This window comes from Aricia agestis, chromosome 3, assembly GCF_905147365.1.
Source record: "Aricia agestis chromosome 3, ilAriAges1.1, whole genome shotgun sequence".
In the NCBI taxonomy this organism is placed as follows: domain Eukaryota; kingdom Metazoa; phylum Arthropoda; class Insecta; order Lepidoptera; family Lycaenidae; genus Aricia; species Aricia agestis.
The window spans coordinates 9355168-9373816 of record NC_056408.1 but is presented as its reverse complement, the minus strand read 5'-3'; the positions used below and the strand labels follow the sequence as shown (position 1 = coordinate 9373816).

Sequence of the window (18649 nt, the reverse complement as noted above, 5' to 3'; positions counted from 1 at the left end):
TCGATACTGAAAATTCGTAAACATCTTAATCAGGTTTACGAAGATTAAAGTTAAAAACTAGCTCATTACTTTACACAAACTGGACTTTCTCTTAATCTATTCATTTCCTTCTTCTTGTTTATCAATCATTTGTAAGAGCACTTCACAATATAAGACATACTTAACATTCTACTTTTGGCTTACTAGCTAGAAGCAAATTGTTACGATTAAGTAATCCTTATTCTACTACTATTGAGTTGAGCTTTTTATTGTTCGTTTCTGTTAATTAAATAGCTATTTCTACCGTATTATTTTAAAGAACAACAATCTGCAACAAAATGGAACATTAATCATGGCACATTCAACGTCTTTCGTAAAGAAGTTTCTAAATATATTTGGCAATAAATAAAATAGTTGTAATTTGTAAGCTTATATGACTTCGGGCTGAAAAATGACAGTCTCCTCAACGAAACTGTCGTTTGCCTGCCAACAGCTTCTGGAGCAAGTGAAGATGAGTACAGAGAGGAAGTGAAGGTGTGATATTGGAATGTTTGGCACAAGACTGAGAGTTTCGGAGAAGGCCGGCACGAGCTGTAGCTCGCACGTGAGCGTAGAACCGCATCTTGTGCAGGATGGTATACGGGAGTCCATTGAGCTCGCTGGTATTTGCAGAGGAGCGCCGAGTAACGGCGGCGCGTCCCTTGAGTATCTGTAAAGATTAAAGTATTTGTGTAACAATTGAGTAACTTCTTAGTAATTTCACATCTCAATTGATTTTAAAATATCTTAGTAAACCACACAAGACACATAAAAAAATCGCATGCAGAAAATCGTGTTTGCTATTACATACACAATGTGTAAGCCTATATTCTCTCTGGCTCAGTGGTGAGCGCGTGGGTAGCTCAAGCCGGGGGTCGCGGGTTCGAATCCCGCCGACGGAACAAAAAGTTTTCAATGTTCCCGGGTCTGGATGTGTTTTAAATATGTGTATGATATAATAAAAATCTTAAATATATGTATAGTATAAAAGTATTAAATATATTTCCATTGTCTGGTACCTGTAACAGAAGTCCTTCAGGTACTTAGCACGGGGCCAGACTGACGTGGTGTGAAGGGTCCATAGATATTATTATTATTATTCTTGTTATTTATGTGGAGTAAAGTAAGCTTAAAATAAATTATATTTAATCACCTTAAAATCTGTCCAGGATTATCATGTATCCTTGTTAGGAAAGCGTGAAAGAGTTTGTCCCCATGCAATGGTACAGTTTCTTCGTAAGTCTCTTCTTCAGATCCGCCAGCTCCACCCTCTGCCACATTCCCAACTTCGATTTCTGAAACAAGTTTAAAATATTGTTTATTTTAATTACTTAATTTAAAATTTAAACCATACAACAAAGCATATTACCATTTTCTTTCTTGTATTTATTGAGCAATTCAGTCACTCTTTCGTCATTATTCATTGATTTTCTCCACTCCTGTTCTACATAAATATATTTTGGCACAAACTCTAAAGGTCCACAGACAAGTCGACTTCTCACATCTGGTGACAATTCTGCTGTCTGAAATACGCAACATTAATATTAATAATAATTAAGTAGTTAATTAACTAAAAATTGCATATTAACCCTAAAGTAATATATAGCCATGTATTATATTAATTTTATTTAGTGCCCTTTAACTCCATTGACTTTGCCAACATTGTCAAGAAGTATTCAATAATAAAGTTAGTGTCTTTGTGAATTGCTAAAGCAGAAAAACCTCTAATCTCTAAGATAAAAAATAAGAATATGTTGTGGACAAATAAAAAATGAAACAAATAAAAAGTCTTCTTACTTGGTTTAGCAACGCCTCCATGTTATTAGTAGGTGAAGTAGGTTTTTCTACTATAACTAAGTCAGATTCATCTCCCCCTTCCAGCTCGGCCTTTGGGATTGGAGCTCCGACAGCCCCCACGGCACCTTCGCAGAAAAACGACATAGTTCATTTGGATTCATGAACTGGAGGATAAAGACAAAATGACAGTTGACGGCTGTCGTAGTTGACCCAAGTGAAAACCAAGACTGATATTTTATCAAATTATTTCGCGATGATTAGCAACTACTTTTTTGGCTACCGTATGAGCTGTTATTGTTGACATTATTAAATGGCAGCCGGGGTTGAAGCCTACAAGGGTCGTGGTTCATCATCGTAATTTTTCTTAAAAACCTTTTATTGCGCATGTCCAAAACATGTCATGTCCATGTCATGACTCATGGCAAGTTGTTTATATACTTAGTTACCTGTCAACTACGACAGCCGTCAACTGTTATTTTGTCCTTATTTCCAGTTCACGAGTGCATAAGTTAAAAATGTGAAATTTTTACCAGTTAATGGTACACTTGTATTTAAGTTTGTAGCACACATGTTAAAAATTGGTCTGTGTAGCGCCACTTTCTCATAAGTTAACCGTGAGCCAACTGGGCTTCCGTATATGGATATTATAATACCTTGTACTGGTGATAGGTTCGCATTGTGGGCATCAAAAACTTGCAAGTTACCCATGGCTTGCTCAACCGTCTCCAGTTCTAAAGAGTTGCTTTCATCCTCTTCATCAGAGGCCCTGTAAGTTGTAAAATAGGAATGTGATAAATGTCATTTAAAATCATTATATTGTTATAGTGAAGGATTTACCATCATTTATTAGCAACAAGTAAAACATAATACTTAATATTATTATGGGAGAAAAATATATGAAGTTTCAGCTACATGAAAACTCACCTCTGATTGTTCAGACTCTGAGCATTATCAACATTCATTAAATTTCCATTATTGGAGTCGCAATTATCATTGCTATCCCAGTCATCCGAGCCCTGGCACCAGCTTAAATTACTTTCGTTTGGGATGGCAACAAAAGCTTCCGTACTAATCTTCTCCTCTTGAACCTGACATCTGATGCAAGACCAACTAAAAGATCACCAATAACAACTGTTTAATGGTCATGAAATTCTTAATATTAACACCGAACATTATAATAAAGGCACTGAAAAAATTTAAATGACAACAAACTCAAGTAGAACCAAACAGATGACAAACCATTCCAATGTTTGGCATCATCCTACGAATAATAAAAAATAAGGAAGAGTAACTGTGTCAAAATTTCTTCCGTGAGTCTACAAAATGAGACCCTAATACATGCATACTTCAGGCATGCATTCAGTACACAATTTTGTGTATTTTTATAGAAGTGACAATTTATCAATGGATTTATTTTGTAAAGAGTGTTAGTGTTTCGTAGCTATTGTAATATATGTGTATGCTTATATTTCTCTATGTGTCATACTTTTGGAACCAAATTCATAATGTTTGAAGTATGGGAGTTACATTTTTATTATTTGTAGGCATTAACTTAGAAAAAATAAATATTATGTAAAACAAACAATATAACAAAAAAAATTCGGAAAATAATAATATACTTAATAAAAAATATTCGAAAAATAATAATGTAATAATAATATCTATGGACGCTTCACACATCAGTCTGGTCCCGTGCTAAGTACCTGAAGGACTTGTGTTACAGGTACCAGACAACGGAAACATATTTAATACTTTTATACTATACATATATTTAAGATTTTTATTATATCATACATATATTTAATATACATCCAGACCCGGGAACATTGAAAAACTTTTTGTTCCGTCGGCGGGATTCAAACCCGCGACCCCCGGCTTGAGCTGCCACACACTCAACCAATTGAGCCACAGAGGTCGTCAAATAATAATAAATAACAAAAAAATATAAATTCTCTTACCTCTCTGATTGTATCCAACAGTTAGGATTGATACAAGCAAACACATATAATGTTCGGTGGTAGATGGAGTTTTCTAATGGAGCATAGCATTGCACTAACAAGATTCGATGTAAGCTACACAGTGGACATTTGCTTGCAATGTTAATATTACTCAGAGGTGGCCAATTCTGAAAATTAATATTTTGCAACACAGAGAAACAAAACTTGGTTAATAAAGATCAGTAATTAACAATAGTAAATATTATACTTACAGGCTTGCCGCCAATTTTATTTACAGTATAATTCAACTGAATAACATTTTTTTCAACAATAACTTCGCCTTCGTAACCTAAATATACAATAGGGTCTCGTTTAGCCATTTTGATAACTAAATCATAAAATAAATTATGCAGAATTATGTCGTAATAGTTTTTTAACTTAATTATTATGCATTATAATTTATTGGACATCATGAGAACAGAATATTTAATTATATTTGCACAATTTTTTCAATAAGTTTTGACTTTTGAGTTTTGACAGGTAGGTATTGAAAAAATGTGACTGACACTTGGTTATTGATTTTTTAAAAGACTTTACAGATTCACACGGTGTTCACAGTTCACACGGCTTTAGAGGCATTTTCATTTATTTATATAAATTTTATTTTTAACAATCTAAACTAGATGGCGTAAGGATAGACACTTCTAGATTTTCTATTGGTTCCTCACCGATCTGAAATGATCTGCAGTTTGCCATCAATGACTACAGTCATATGGGTTGTGTTTCCAAAAAATATCAGTGTACTGTCAAGGTTGACATAAATCAAAATATCATACCTATATTACTATGTTTTTTTGCTTCGTCCCTCTAGTTAAAATTTTACAAAGAGCACCCATAGACTTATTTATTTACTGTCGTATAGACCACCTGACAACCCGAAAATGCGTGACGATTTTCGATCTGTCAATGTGTGCGTGTGTTAGTGATGTATCTTTTACTATCGATAGTAATAGTCCGTTCGAGTTATTTTACCTGAGTTTCTATGAGAAATAAATAATATATGCAACGTTGACAGATTTTGTATTTCAAATTAGTTATCATATATTTTATTTGGCAGAACAAAGGTGACGATTGAAAAGTAGATACACATTTTGGTTTGGGGTGATTTTTCAATCATCGGATATCATCTAAACATAGATACTACATTATATTTCCAGGAATTCGATCTGAGCGAAAACACGATATTGTAAAATTTTCTCGATAGAAAAAAATCACAAAAATGCATCTAACTTTGATGATTTTTTTCATATATTGCCAAAACCATGCATTAAACTGAGTTAATATTTTTACACATCATATAAAATTCTATCACCGAGGGTTCGACCTAGCGGATTTTTAATATTCTTTATATTTTTTAAGATATTTAAGAAAAACCACATTGGAGCTTCACCGCTAAATTTGTCTCACCTCTCAGTCGCCAACAGTCGCGTTCGCGCGCGCCTGAGGAGAGGATGTACTTCTTGTTTCTGTACTCCGTATTGAGAAAATATTTAATCGAAACCATGGGAAACAAACAAAAATTAAATAGACACACTAAAAGCAACCTTTACAGGAGAAAACTGGAGCCGATGAACAATTATTGTAGAAGGCTTTTTATTTTAATATAAAATATATTTATTTGTTTACAAATATGATAATATTATCATGACAAATAATTTGTCAAACCCATATGTTATGGCCCCACATGCGTAGTGCTTCGTGCTTGAGATGATACCATTGGACGATCTGCGTGTATCGTCCAATGGTATCGTCTCATAGCACGAAGCTTCGTGACGATAGACGAATCAGCGGCCGCGGCAATAGAGATTGAAAAAATAAATCGGCTTTAAATCGATATAGTTTTGACAAAAACTAGAGTATGACAGCGATTTGAAAATCGATTTGGTTTCAATGAATGTCGTACTCGATACTATGCAAATATCGAATAAATTTCTTCGAAACAACGCTACGGTCTTGAAATGGTAAGATTAAATTGTCAAACAGTGATAACATTATGTATTTTTATTTTATTCAAACATTGTCATAACAGAAACATATGCATCAAACGTCCAGCGGCTTCATTATAACATTAACGAAGAACAGAGTTGTATTATAAACAAAAGAAAAAAGGGCAACTACAAAGGACTTAATTATTCTAAGAACGATAATAATTAATCAATAACATAATAATATTACATAATATGCATAATTCACTACTTCGACCATTCGCTTGATAATAAATAATAATAAGAGTATGAACAAAGGTGACGGCACATTTATGTAAGGATTTAGAAGAGTACCTACATAATATACTACATAATATATTATAAGGTCTTTTATACCTATGATATTGCCGTTTTATTTGAAAAATGTTTTTCTTAGGGTTCCGTACCCAAAGGGTAAAAATGGGACCCTATTACTAAGACTTCAATGTCTGTCTGTCTGTCCGTCTGTATGTCTCCAGGCTGTATCTCAAGAACGGCTATAGCTAGACTTCTGAAATTTTCACAGAATGTGTATATCTGTTGCCGCTTTAACAACAAATACTAAAAACAAAATAAAATAAATATTTAAGGCGGACAATACAACAAACCTGATTTTTGCTATTTTTTGCTTGATAATTTTTACAATATCCTTAATTATATTTGTACTTTAATAATGGATAGTAAAATTAATATTAAAGGGGGCTCCCATTCATAAATTACATTTTTTGGTCTAGTTTTAGCTCTATAACGGTACGGATCCCTTCGCACGCGAGTCTGACTCACACTTGGCTGATTATTTCGAACTTACTTATTTCTGTTATTCAAAGTAATCACCCGTGCAATCAACGCACCTTTGCCAACACAGTGGCAGTGTATGGATGCCCTTCTTGAAAATATCAGCTGGACGACAGACTACACAAAATCTTTGACATTCCAGAACACGTGATTTTAGTATATTGAGATGAAATTTGAGCTAGGTTTTTTTATCAGCACCAGCATCAGAGACGATTTTAGTGATACTATGGCGGATAACTCCGCCGTTAGTTGACGGATTTGCAAAATACTTTTGTTATTGTATAAGATGTAGTCCGAATTTCGTAACATGTTAACAAAAGTGGTGATCTGATGGTGCAATTCATGAGAGGAGGAAGGAAAAGCTAAAAGGAGGAAACTAGCTGACCCGGAAAACGTTGTTTTGCCAATTAATTTTTATAGTATTAATATAAAAAGTAAATAAAAACCTATTATCAGGCCTATCGTACATAGCATTATAATCGGTTGAACCGTTTTGGATGAGTTCGGGCACAAACACTGTGACCCGAGAATTTTATGTACATATTCGACTAGATGACCCAGCAAACGTCAGTTTGCCATATAAATTATTTCTAGTATCAATAATATATTATATCAAAAAGCAGATAAAAAATTATCCTCAAGCCTAACGAATGTATGTATGCAAAATTGCATTGAATCGGTTGAGCAATTTGCTTACAAACATTGTGACATGAGAATCTTGTATATTTTAATCTGACAAATGTTAATATATTTTACGCAAATACACACAAAAACTAACCAAATTCGGACGTGGACGAAGACATGGCTATTGGCTAGTTGATTATCTATACTAATATTATAAAGCGGAAGAGTTTGTTAGTTTGTTTGTTTGTTTGAACACGCTAATCTCAGGAAGTACTGGTCCGATTTGAAAAATTATTTCAGTGTTAGATAGCCCATTTATCGAGAAAGGAGAAAATTTTATCACGCTACGATTAATAGGAGCGAAGAAATAGAGGAAAGTGTGGAAAAAACGGGGGGAAATTATTTGAAAAGGCTTATTTGAACACGCTAATCTCAGGAACTACTGGTCCAATTTGAAAAATTCTTTCAATATTAGATAGCCCATAGATCAAGAAAGGCTATAGGCTATATTTTATCACGCTAAGACTAATAAAAGCGAAGAAATAGAGGAAAGTGTGGGAAAAACGGGGAAAGTTATTTGAAAGGGCTTATTTGAACGCGCTAATCTCAGGAACTACTCGTCCGATTTGAAAAATTCGTTTAGTGTTAGATAGCCAATTTATTGAGAAAGGCTATAGGCTATATTTTATTACGCTAAGACTAATAAAAGCGAAGAAATAGAGGAAAGTGTGGAAAAAATGGGGGAAATTATTTGAAAGGGCTTATCTCACGAACTACTGGAGTAATGTTTCTGTTATTTGGCACAAATAAGAAGTAGACCACGTGAAGGATCATAGGCTATTTTTCGTGGACTAATTTGTCCGTGAAATATCTAATTTACGCGGGCGAAGAGCGGAACGTTATATTTTGCGTGGTCACGACATCACGCGTAAACGGCTGGACCCATTTTGCTGAAATTTGGTATAATGATACTTTGAGTCCCGAAAAAGAACATAGGATACATTTTGTCCCGGAAAAATGTACGGTTGCTGCACAATACACTTTTATGATTTGCGCGTAAACTATTCAATCTATTTTGATGGAATTTGGTATGGAGATACTTTGAGTCTCGGGAAAGGACAAGGAATACTTAAACTTTTATGTTTCGCCTAAGCCCTAAACTATTTAAATAGTTTAGGGCTTAGGCGAATATGTCTATTTTGATGAAACTTGGTATGAAGATTGGAGATACTAATTTGAATCTGGTACAAGGAATGTTTTTGTCCCGGAAAAATGTGCGGTTCCCACACAATATACTTTCTGATTTGCGCGTAAACTATTCAATCGATGTACGGGAACAACTATAAACTAGAGTCCATGCGGACGAAGTCGCGGGCAACAGCTAGTATTAAATAAAGTTATAATATTTTTGTAACAACTATAGCAGAATCGATCCAGTAGTGTCAGAGCCTATTCGATTTCGATATATAAACATATTATCATAAAGTATTAGTAGTGTATAAGGCAAAAAGTATTAATTTGATTCTCAAAGTACAGATGGAAAATGTGACTCGAACTTCTCAAAATTTTATCTGATATATTTGGTTATACTACGTTCGTACAAAAAGATATTACGAGAATAATTACACAAATTTATAGCCGCGGTGACATTTCGAATGCGTTGGGCGAGTACGGGGGGGGGGGGGGGGGGGGGGTATGAAGTGCGCGGGTGAAAACCGATTTTTTTCTGTCATAGGTCGCCCCCTTAATAGAAATGCAAATATAATGTTGAAAGTAAACACATAGTATATTATTTATTATTAAATTAAAATATACATGTATTATAATCCTTTACACCCCCAATTAATTTTTAGATTAGTTTTATGTTATTGTTAAATACCGATAGGCATATCGATAAATTTGATTCAAGCACTAGCGTATATGCACAAAATTTTGATGAAAAATTTTTCTTCAAAAATTGTGTAATTTAAGAACAATAGTACCTTTAGTTACGCAAAATATGGAAGTAAAAGGGAGGATTAACAATATTTTATTTGAAATAGAGAACTAAAGACAGAATATTAGCAAAAATAAACACGCCGTAGCAATTAGGACATGAAGATTACCTAATTACCTGTGAAATGTATATATTTTCAGGATTATTCCTATGATTTACACTGCAATCACTCACAGAACAAGTTATTATTGTTATATATATACTAGTATTTGTTGAAAATATCAAACGATTTAAATAATAAATTGCAAAATACCGAAAGGGCATAAAAACGGGTGACGAGTTTTGACGACCTGTCAAATAAAAGTGGTCACAGTTCACATTACACTACCTCTCTCTTTTCTCTTGTTATGATTTCATAAAGGATTTTCTTCTCTCTCGCACTCTTTGTTGGTCTATGCATTATAAGTTTATGGGCGCACCATCGCGTCGAGTCGACCGTCGACGCGTGCCGTCGACAAGTGCCGTTTGTCTGAACTCTGAAAGCGGCATGAAAGCGGTCTGAGCGAGACATTGACATTGACATATTAAAGTTTTTTAATATTAAATTATACATAGTGGAATTCCCGGTGGAAGTTTGTCCTTGTCTGACATAATATTAAGAAATTGTAAGAAATGAAATAAGTAGTTACCTACTTACATTAATTCTTTGTGCTGATCTACCTATACGAAACGATCTTCAAACCTAGAAAAGTATTGTCCTAAATTAGAGTTCAGTCGCAATTCAGTTGCAATTCAGTCGCAGTACAGTCGCATTTCAGTCGCGATTCGGTAGCAACTAAGTCGCAATTAAGTCACAATTCATATACAAGTCAGTTGCAATTTAGTTGCAATTCAATCTCATAAAATATAAATTTTGTTTGTAAACAAAGGTGAAAGGATAACAGCTGACAAAATAAGAGCAGGCGATATTAAATCTTAATTTAAGTTTTTCTTTGCATAATCAACATTCGATCGCAAAGATTTAGGAGTCTAGAATATAAATTTTTAGGTCAGTAAAGTAAGTTTTGGATTATGATTTCGCGTATAAGGCGCTCGTTGCCCAAGGATATAAACATTCGAGGCTCGAGCGTGGGGGATTGCAGGCGAACTTAAGGGGTTTTTACGAAACAGTTATCAACAAAGCTTTGAGTGGTCAACCGTGTACAATGTCGGAACCGTGGAAACTGATCGTGAATTTGATTGTTGTACGTATAGATTGTGAGAAATAAATACTTATGTGTCATTTGTATCCAAATTAACTGTGAATTATGTTGTTCAGGTGTTCGTGATAGTCGAAATAGGAGGAGTAACAGTTAATCCTCTGTGTCCTACGAACAAAATCGCGCCACATAGAAGGAATGGCAGAGGGCAGAGGGACGCTCGGACTATAGGCGCGTTCTATAATCTGCTAGTTCCTGACAGTTCTAGCGGATATCCCAGTCAGCTTCAGGAGGAGCCGGAAAATGAATCCACGGATTGTGGTGTCATAGAAGACTATGATGAAAATGATCTTAGTTCGTGTAAGTACTTACTGTCTCGTTATTTTGTATGTAAACCTATTTGCTTATTGTGCTTTCAACCTTACAATAATATTATAAACCCTAATAAATAAGTTACTGTGCCGGATTTATATTTTTTATAAGTGTATAGCCACTTTATTTCCGCCGCGGCCGGAATACTTACGGCCTATTTATGAATCCAGGACCGATTAATAAATAATTAATATTCTTGTAAAAATTAATGAAAATAAATTATTAAAAATACATGCGTATCTATGTAAATACATGCATGAATAAAAAATATTTTGACTTGGGATTCAAGAGATTCTTCGGTTCGTAGAGATTTTTTTTTATGAAATAAGGGGGGGCAAACGAGCAAACAAACGGGTCACCTGATGGAAAGCAACTTCCGTCGCCCATGGACACTCGCAGCATCAGAAGAAGCTGCAGGTGCGTTGCCGGCCTTTTAAGAGGGAACAGGGGAGGGTAGGAATGGGAAGGGAAGGGAAGGGAATAAGGGAGGGTAGGGATGGGAAGGGAAGGGAATAGGGGAGGGTATGGAAGAGAATAGGGTAGGGGATTGGGCCTCCGGTAAACTCACTCACTCGGCGAAACACAGCGCAAGCGCTGTTTCACGCCGGTTTTCTGTGAGAAAGTGGTATTTCTCCGGTCGAGCCGGCCCATTCGTGCCGAAGCATGGCTCTCCCACGTATTTAATATAAGTAGAAGAATTTTATTTATTCATATGTACCTACATTGCTTTGTATGCAAGAATTTTTTTAACACGTAAAGCTCGCAAAGTAGATGAAACAAAGTTGTGGGAAACAAAGTTGCTTAAGTAGATAATATAATTTTTTAACCAACTTCTGAGCTGTGAGCGTAAGTGTGCAGTGAATTTTTTTTTATAGATTTTAGGTTTATATATTATTAATTGACATTAGGGCAATTCCATCTATTCAAAGTCTACCTTATACTAAGAAAATAAATACTTGATTTTCGTATTAAAATACTTAGTTATAGTGACATCAATATGATACTAACTATAATTAAGATTTTATAGAAGCAACAATTTCTGAGCATTATTTTTCTAGCAAAGCTGCCATTTATGGGATGATGTCGTGAGCTCGGCTGAGTGCGTTTTTTTGTGATGAAGATGACTTAGTTTTCACATTTTGTATTTTAAATTCTTTTTATATTTTTGTTACACGCTGATTGTTCAAACAATTAAATACCGATATAGCTTTTGAGATTCGAGAAAATTCATTTTTATAAAGATATAATAGGCTTGTAAGATCACAGTGCCGAGTTGTAGTGTCCGTCACATAAAAACATTACTTTTCTCTTTAAGGGCGTTCGCTGCGTTAAGCGTGCGCCCGGCGCGGTCACCCGCGAGGCGTGCTTGTTTCATGTCATCCCATAGAGCAGAGCTGCGTGAGGTGGTTCAGCCTTCGCACGCGGCGCGTGCAGAGGTACGGGTCAACAATCTAGACGTGAAAATTGGGCTGATTTGCTGACGCCTTTGTACACGTCGGCGTCGTCGTCTGTTGGCTAGGTAATATATCAATAAAAAATCCATAGGTAACGGCGCGATCGAAATTATACTGGCCGCTGCGAGAGGAGGGTGACCACAGAACACTAATACTCCTACCGGAGTGGGTCAGGCCGGCACGCCGGGCACACGCTCAACGCCCTTACTACAGAAAAATTTCTTTTATATAAAAAAAAAATTGTAACTTTCTTACGTGACAGCGTTACTCAAATAATGCCGGTATTAAATTTTTTGTCATCTTTTTTATAACCCCTAAACTCTTAGAACCATTTTTGTAGTGTCAGTCACATTATACAGTCGATCACGCTCAAAAGTAGCGTTTTGTTTGTTACTTTTGCTAATATATGGCGAAAATAGCTATAGAAAGCAGAGAGAAAAGCAGAAAGCTAAAGAACCTGCCAGCTCAAAGTCAAATAAAATCTAAAATTTAGCGATGTCTGGAAATGGAAAGCAATTGTCACAAAAATCTGGCAGTAGAACACGAGATTTTTTAGAGATGTCGCAAGAAAATAAGATAAAATTATTGAGCTTTATGCTCTATTGAAGGTAAGGTATACCTGCAGAACTGGAAACCTTCTAAAGTAATAGCGACCAAAACTCCATATTCTCTGACCTCTATAGGGCTCGTATAAAGGAAAATTTTTAGTTTAAAAAAAAAGACGAAAGTCTGCCTATCACTGGTTCTTGGGTTCTTATGTTAATTGTTTTTGAGAAGATTTTGTTTTGAGTTATATTTTGACAAATTATTAGTGATTTCGTTTTTGTGATGTTTAAGTTAAAAAAAGCATTTCATGAATTAACTAATTACTGATTTGCTTTTATACATTTTTAGAGTTACTATTGTACGTTCTGAGATAGGTATATAAATTTTAAGGATTCATGTAAAAATACCGACTTTTACCTGCACAAAGTGAGTGTAGTGTCGGTCACGTTTTGGGCTGTAGTGTCGGTCACAATTTCTTTTGCTAATAAATACTTTTTTTAAATAACTTACAGGTTATAGGTAACCATTTCATAATAGTTTGTTCCAGACACTTTCGATAAAAATACTAAGTAGAGTTATTTAGCACACAGAGAGGAATAATTATTGGTGTTTACAAACACTCTCCGAAACGACTTCCTTTTGCATGTAGTAACGTTTATGTTTGACTAAATAAATGCTATTTGAAAACAACAGTGATTACCATTTTTTCTACATAAGTTAACTAGTTTAATCTGCTATAAAGCCATCTTAAAATTGATATTAACAACATAATAGTAAACATAATATATGACAAAATAAAACGCAAGTCGTATCAAATGTAGAGCCAGTCACATATTTAGTTTGGTACCGACTGAAATATTGTAAATAAAATTTTAAATCGACGAACTATGTATTCTAAGTAATATTTTATTAACTTTAAAAATCGGTAATGAAACCTAATAATCAATTTATTTTTAGTAACAAAACCGAGCAGACGAAATGATCGGACTCGCTTCTTTACGAACTTCTTCCAACAATATCTCAGACCAACAACTCAGAGGATCACCACAACAACGAATCGTAGACCTACGAGACCACCGAGTGGAGGATACTTCGGCTCGAACGCTTTTAGACCACAGCCGGAACACCAACCCTCCGGTAAGCCTTAATTGCCTACCTACTAATTAGATTAGACTAGCAATTAGATTAGACCCGGCAAATGTTGTTTTGCCATATAAATTATTTCTAGTATTGATATCAATATAAAAAGTAAGTACATACATAAGAACCTATCTCAGGCCTACCGAATGTACATACAAAATTTCATTAAAATCGGTTGAGCCGTTTTGGAGCTCGCGCACAAACACTGTGACGCGAGAATTTTATATAAGTATTAGCTTAATTAGCACTAATAATTATGTATTCTTACTTACTTACTATTTATACTTGTACTAATATCTATTCTGTGATATTAGATAGATATTAATCTAATATATAAAAATAAGTCGGGTTTTCCTTCCTGACGCTATAACTCCAGAACGCACGAACCGATTTCCACGGTTTTGCATTCGTTGGAAAGGTCTCGGGCTCCTTGAGGTCTATAGAAAAAAAATTAGAAAAAACTTCAAGAGAAAAGCAAGAAAACAGGGAAAATAATTTTATGGCAAAACAAAATTTGCCGGGTCTAATCTAATTGCTAGTCTAATCTAATTAGTAGGTAGGCAGCCTGGACAGCTAGTGAGTAATGTAATTAAGGCTAGATTTATATTATACAGCTGCTACAGTAAATATTGTATGAAACGATTTATTTATATAGCGACGCGATCGCGCTGTCGTTTACATACAATTGGTCATGATATCGCGGTGTAGCCGCCCAACCGCACGTTCGGGCGGACGCATATCAATCGAGCCTAAGTTATTTTAAAGTAGAGACTGGATAACTTTATTTTGCGACCAACCGGATTACTTAAACCTATGTTTTTATTATTGTTTTCGACTATAATCAATATCATTGGCAAAATATTTTATAGCTAATTTCAGTAATAAGCAATATATAGAGTAAGAAAGATTGACGTATTTAGAAAAGTATTAAATTAATCACATTCGAATAATATTTCATATCGTATTACTTTATTGAGGTTAATAATAATCTATTTGATATTTGGTTATCCCATATCTATTACTAATATTATACATATAAGGCATCTAAATACATTAAATGAGTCACAACTCACAAGCGAGGGAAAATTTGACGATCGGGAAAAACCATATAATCGCAACTTGTGATTTAAATGCAACTGAGGTCAGAGCTTTTCAAGGACCTCGCATCTTTTACTCTCATTTATATTGGTATCTTACATTGATACTACTAATGTCTAAGTATATTCTATTAATAAATATCGAAGTGTATTCACAGGTAGAGTTAGAGTTAAGTACAGATTTCCACCACACTATGTTAGCATCATCAATCAAAAGGCAATGAAGACATACCTCTTTTTCTGAGTGGGTTACAACCCACAAAGAGTGGAATTAATGAAAATAATTAATGTTTCTTTTCCAAAAATTTTATTACCTACTTGTTGAAATACGCAATTATTTTCATTTATGTTTTATTAGAATATAAATCTGTAGTTATACTTTGAATGGGTTTTACTTCATAAGATTTAGTGCTAGTCTTATGAACTATTTAAATAATACATTGAATTAATCCAATTCTAAATTGAGAATCGAATCGAGCACTTAATATGTCTAAAGGTCTGTCGTGTTACAACATAATGGGCGTGATTTTGAAAGCTAGAGTCCGTTTAAAGTAATTTTACCTCGGAATTCCTATGGAAGTGATCCGTATTTTGTTGGTGTAAAGGTTCTGTTAAAGGTAAAATAAAATCAAAATATGTACTGTATCAAAGCGCTATAAATTATATTTCAAAAGCTATGTCCACACTATGCGCTTTCGTCTTCAATTTTCGTCATCTTCTTTCATTCAACTTTCGTTTGCCTCACGTTCGCAATTGATTGCACTAAAACGCATGCCCTTGGCCTTGACGAACAGAAAAAGGCACAGTGTGGACAAAGCTTTCAGGATGTCAGTTAGCGCTAAAGTTTGCGCGCCCTATATTTTCATTTCCTTTACGATTAATACTTACTAAAGATATTGTAATTTATTCATATACATTTACGGTCTTTTGATACCTGATATCTTAAAGCTATAAAGATAATAATATGTTATCTAAAATATTATTTTAGATAACATATTATTATGCTACTGCTACTTTCACAGTGAACTCTCTACAAGGAACACGTACACACCCTAAAGTATTATCACTTATTTTTGTTACACACTGTATAGGCTCTGTAGATAATAGGTACACATATTAAAATAATTAATGGTCACTGATTTTTAGTAGGTACTTATGGCAAATCTGAAATTGGCGTTTTATTTCTTTTTGACATAAAACTAGATGTTGCTCGCAGCTTCAATGTGCCCGATATATTCTTTTCTCGCGAACATTTTTCCGGTATAACAAACTACCAATAGTATTTATACCTACTTCTATTCCTTTAGATCAAATCAAGCCAGTCCACGAAGGTTTCGGAGAGGCCGCCATCACGTATCGTCCTACTAACGTGGTGGGAGCACTCAGTGGGAACGTGATAGGCGCTGTCCAGGTCAAGCCCACCAGGCGGAACCCAGATCTGGTGGCGCAGAAGCAGCACCCGTATCCCAACTACGTGTACCCTCCCCAGCACCGGGACAGACCGAGAACGTACGGTAGAGATGGTATCATTAGTTCGTTTATAGATTTAATATTGTAAAGATAGACTACTGAAGTAACTTTTAAATGTACATACATAGAGCTGATAGTAGAGCAGATTTATTCTTACTCATGAACGTACCTGTTTAATGTTAAAAAAAATATTCTACAAGTGATAATGAAATGTAGATACCGCGGGCACCATAGCTTATTTAGACATCAGGGAGTGGTGAAGCAGTGAAGCAGGCTAGTTCTCTAAATATAGTCGGAACAGGTAATGCCAAAGGTGTGTTGGTATTGTGTAGAACAATTTGATCATCTATTAAGTATATAAATGTATAATAATAATTGATAGATAGGACATAATGTGAATGTAAATGGATAGAACATAATGTGAATGTAACGGAATACCTAAAACTATATGTGTTTCCTGAATGTCGTAAGCTTTGAACCCGATCGTGTCTGACCACTGACGTAGCCTTGAGGCAAAGCTTAGGTCTCATAATTTAAAAGCTTTTAGGCAGGGCGCACACATATTTGGATAGACATAATCGGTCTTACCGCAAAAAACTAAACATCTGTGGAACAGTTGTTTTGAGACCATTTTGTACTGAATTTTTCTCTAATCAACTGTTCAATATAGCAAAATGATTTTTTTTGGATTCTGTTGAGTTAAAAATATATTATGCTTTTATAATTATTTTTTAGTTTTTACTTTTATAACTACTTAATATAATATAAAGAAAAAATACCTTATGCAATTAAAAGTACTAAAATATATAAGTTGAAAGTGTGCGCCTCTAATATTTTATACAAGTGCACAATACTCGACGACAGTCATTTCCAAGAATCTATACTATATAGTATATATACTATAGTATATATACTATATAGTATAGTAATATAGTATATATACTATATTACTATATTTACTATATATACTTTATACTAGCTGTTGCCCGCGACTTCGTCCGCGTGGACTTCAGTTTATAGCGCGCGATGTCAACAAAATTGGTGTCAAAAGCTTTTATAAAAAAAACCCTGGTACCCCTTAAATCAAAACAGCTGTGCAGTGTGCACATAATATTTCAATTTTTTAAAATTAAACTTTATATATTATGCCAAATTTTAAAGCTTATTTAGCCCCCCAATTACACAACTTTACCCATAAACTGTTTATCATTGATAGGTTTAAGGTTACGTCACTGTATATAATATAAAGTACTGACTTATTAAATAACGTAAAAAAGTAATAACAATCGAAAAAAATCGAAATTCAAGTGCGTGATGATACCACCTCTTATAGAAAGATGTTGGGCAAGCGTTAGCGCGATGTAAGAGACGCACGGCGCCATCTAGTATGAATTTTTGGAACTAACTTAATTTGAACAAATTTTCGTATTTTCACCCCCTTACAACCCTTTTTTCCAGTAAAAAAGTAGCCTATGTCCTTTCTCAGGCTTTAGACTATCTGTATACAAAATTTCATTACAATCGGTTCGGTAGTTTTGGCGTGAAAGCGAGACAGACAGACAGACAGAGATACTTTCGCATTTATAATATTAGTATAGATATACTATATATATATATATATATATATATATATATATATATATATATATATATATATATATATATATATATATATATATATATATATATATTGCTACTTTTTAACTGGAAAAAGGGGTTGCAAGGGGGTGAAAATGCGTAAATGCAAAACAGATGGCGCCAGGAGTCCTCTAGATCACGCTATTGCTTGCTCATGCGTATTTCTATAAGAGGTGGTACCATGTTAAGTTAAATTTTGATTCTTTCGATTGTTATACACGTTACTAACTAATAACTCACCTACCAACTTAGATATCAAATTCAAAAACAACAGCGCCAAAACTTCTGAACCCATTGTAATGAAATTTTGTACATAGATAGTCTAAAGCCTGAGAAAGGACATAGGCTACTTCTTACTGGAAAAGGGGTTGTAAGGGGGTGTTTATGCGTAAATTTGTTCAAATTAAGTTAGTTCCAAAAACTGGAACAGATGGCGCCAAGAGTCGCCTAGATCGCGCTATCGCTTGCTCATATGTATTTCTATAAGAGGTGGTACCATGTTGAGTTAATATTTCGATTCTTTCGATTGTAATACATGTTATTATAACTCACGTACCAACATAGATATCAGAAACAACAGTCTACCAATAATAAATACTAAA

At 34.4% G+C, this 18649-nt stretch overlaps 2 protein-coding genes across 2 annotated transcripts; one reads left to right on the top strand and one right to left on the bottom strand.

Annotated features, from left to right (window-relative positions):
* Positions 1–231: 231 nt before the first annotated feature.
* On the bottom strand, positions 232–4209 carry LOC121725775 (programmed cell death protein 2-like). Its single transcript, XM_042112881.1, has 8 exons — positions 4025–4209; positions 3774–3940; positions 2740–2925; positions 2469–2581; positions 1816–1940; positions 1388–1541; positions 1172–1313; positions 232–688 (listed from the first exon to the last, which is right to left on the bottom strand). The coding sequence occupies exons 1-8, from the start codon at positions 4130–4132 to the stop codon at positions 409–411; spliced, it is 1275 nt and encodes a 424-aa protein (XP_041968815.1). The 5' UTR covers positions 4133–4209; the 3' UTR covers positions 232–408.
* A 1638-nt stretch (positions 4210–5847) lies between these two features.
* LOC121740462 lies at positions 5848–17025 on the top strand. Its single transcript, XM_042133157.1, has 4 exons — positions 5848–5898; positions 10450–10690; positions 13660–13839; positions 16247–17025. Exons 1-4 carry the CDS (start codon positions 5848–5850, stop codon positions 16495–16497), a joined length of 723 nt encoding a protein of 240 aa, XP_041989091.1. The 3' UTR covers positions 16498–17025.
* Positions 17026–18649: the final 1624 nt, after the last annotated feature.

Bases quoted from the DNA above. Each gene is read 5' to 3' on its own strand.
- LOC121725775 (XM_042112881.1), bottom strand. From the start codon at position 4,132: ATGGCTAAACGAGACCCTATTGTATATTTAGGTTACGAAGGCGAAGTT. The intron at 1,542-1,815 runs GTAAGAAGACTT...TGCGTATTTCAG, and splicing joins TGGAGGCGTTGCTAAACCAA to ACAGCAGAATTGTCACCAGA. The intron at 1,314-1,387 runs GTAATATGCTTT...AACTTGTTTCAG, and splicing joins TAAATACAAGAAAGAAAATG to AAATCGAAGTTGGGAATGTG.
- LOC121740462 (XM_042133157.1), top strand. From the start codon at position 5,848: ATGCATCAAACGTCCAGCGGCTTCATTATAACATTAACGAAGAACAGA. The intron at 5,899-10,449 runs GTATTATAAACA...TATGTTGTTCAG, and splicing joins CATTAACGAAGAACAGAGTT to GTGTTCGTGATAGTCGAAAT. The intron at 13,840-16,246 runs GTAAGCCTTAAT...CTATTCCTTTAG, and splicing joins GCCGGAACACCAACCCTCCG to ATCAAATCAAGCCAGTCCAC.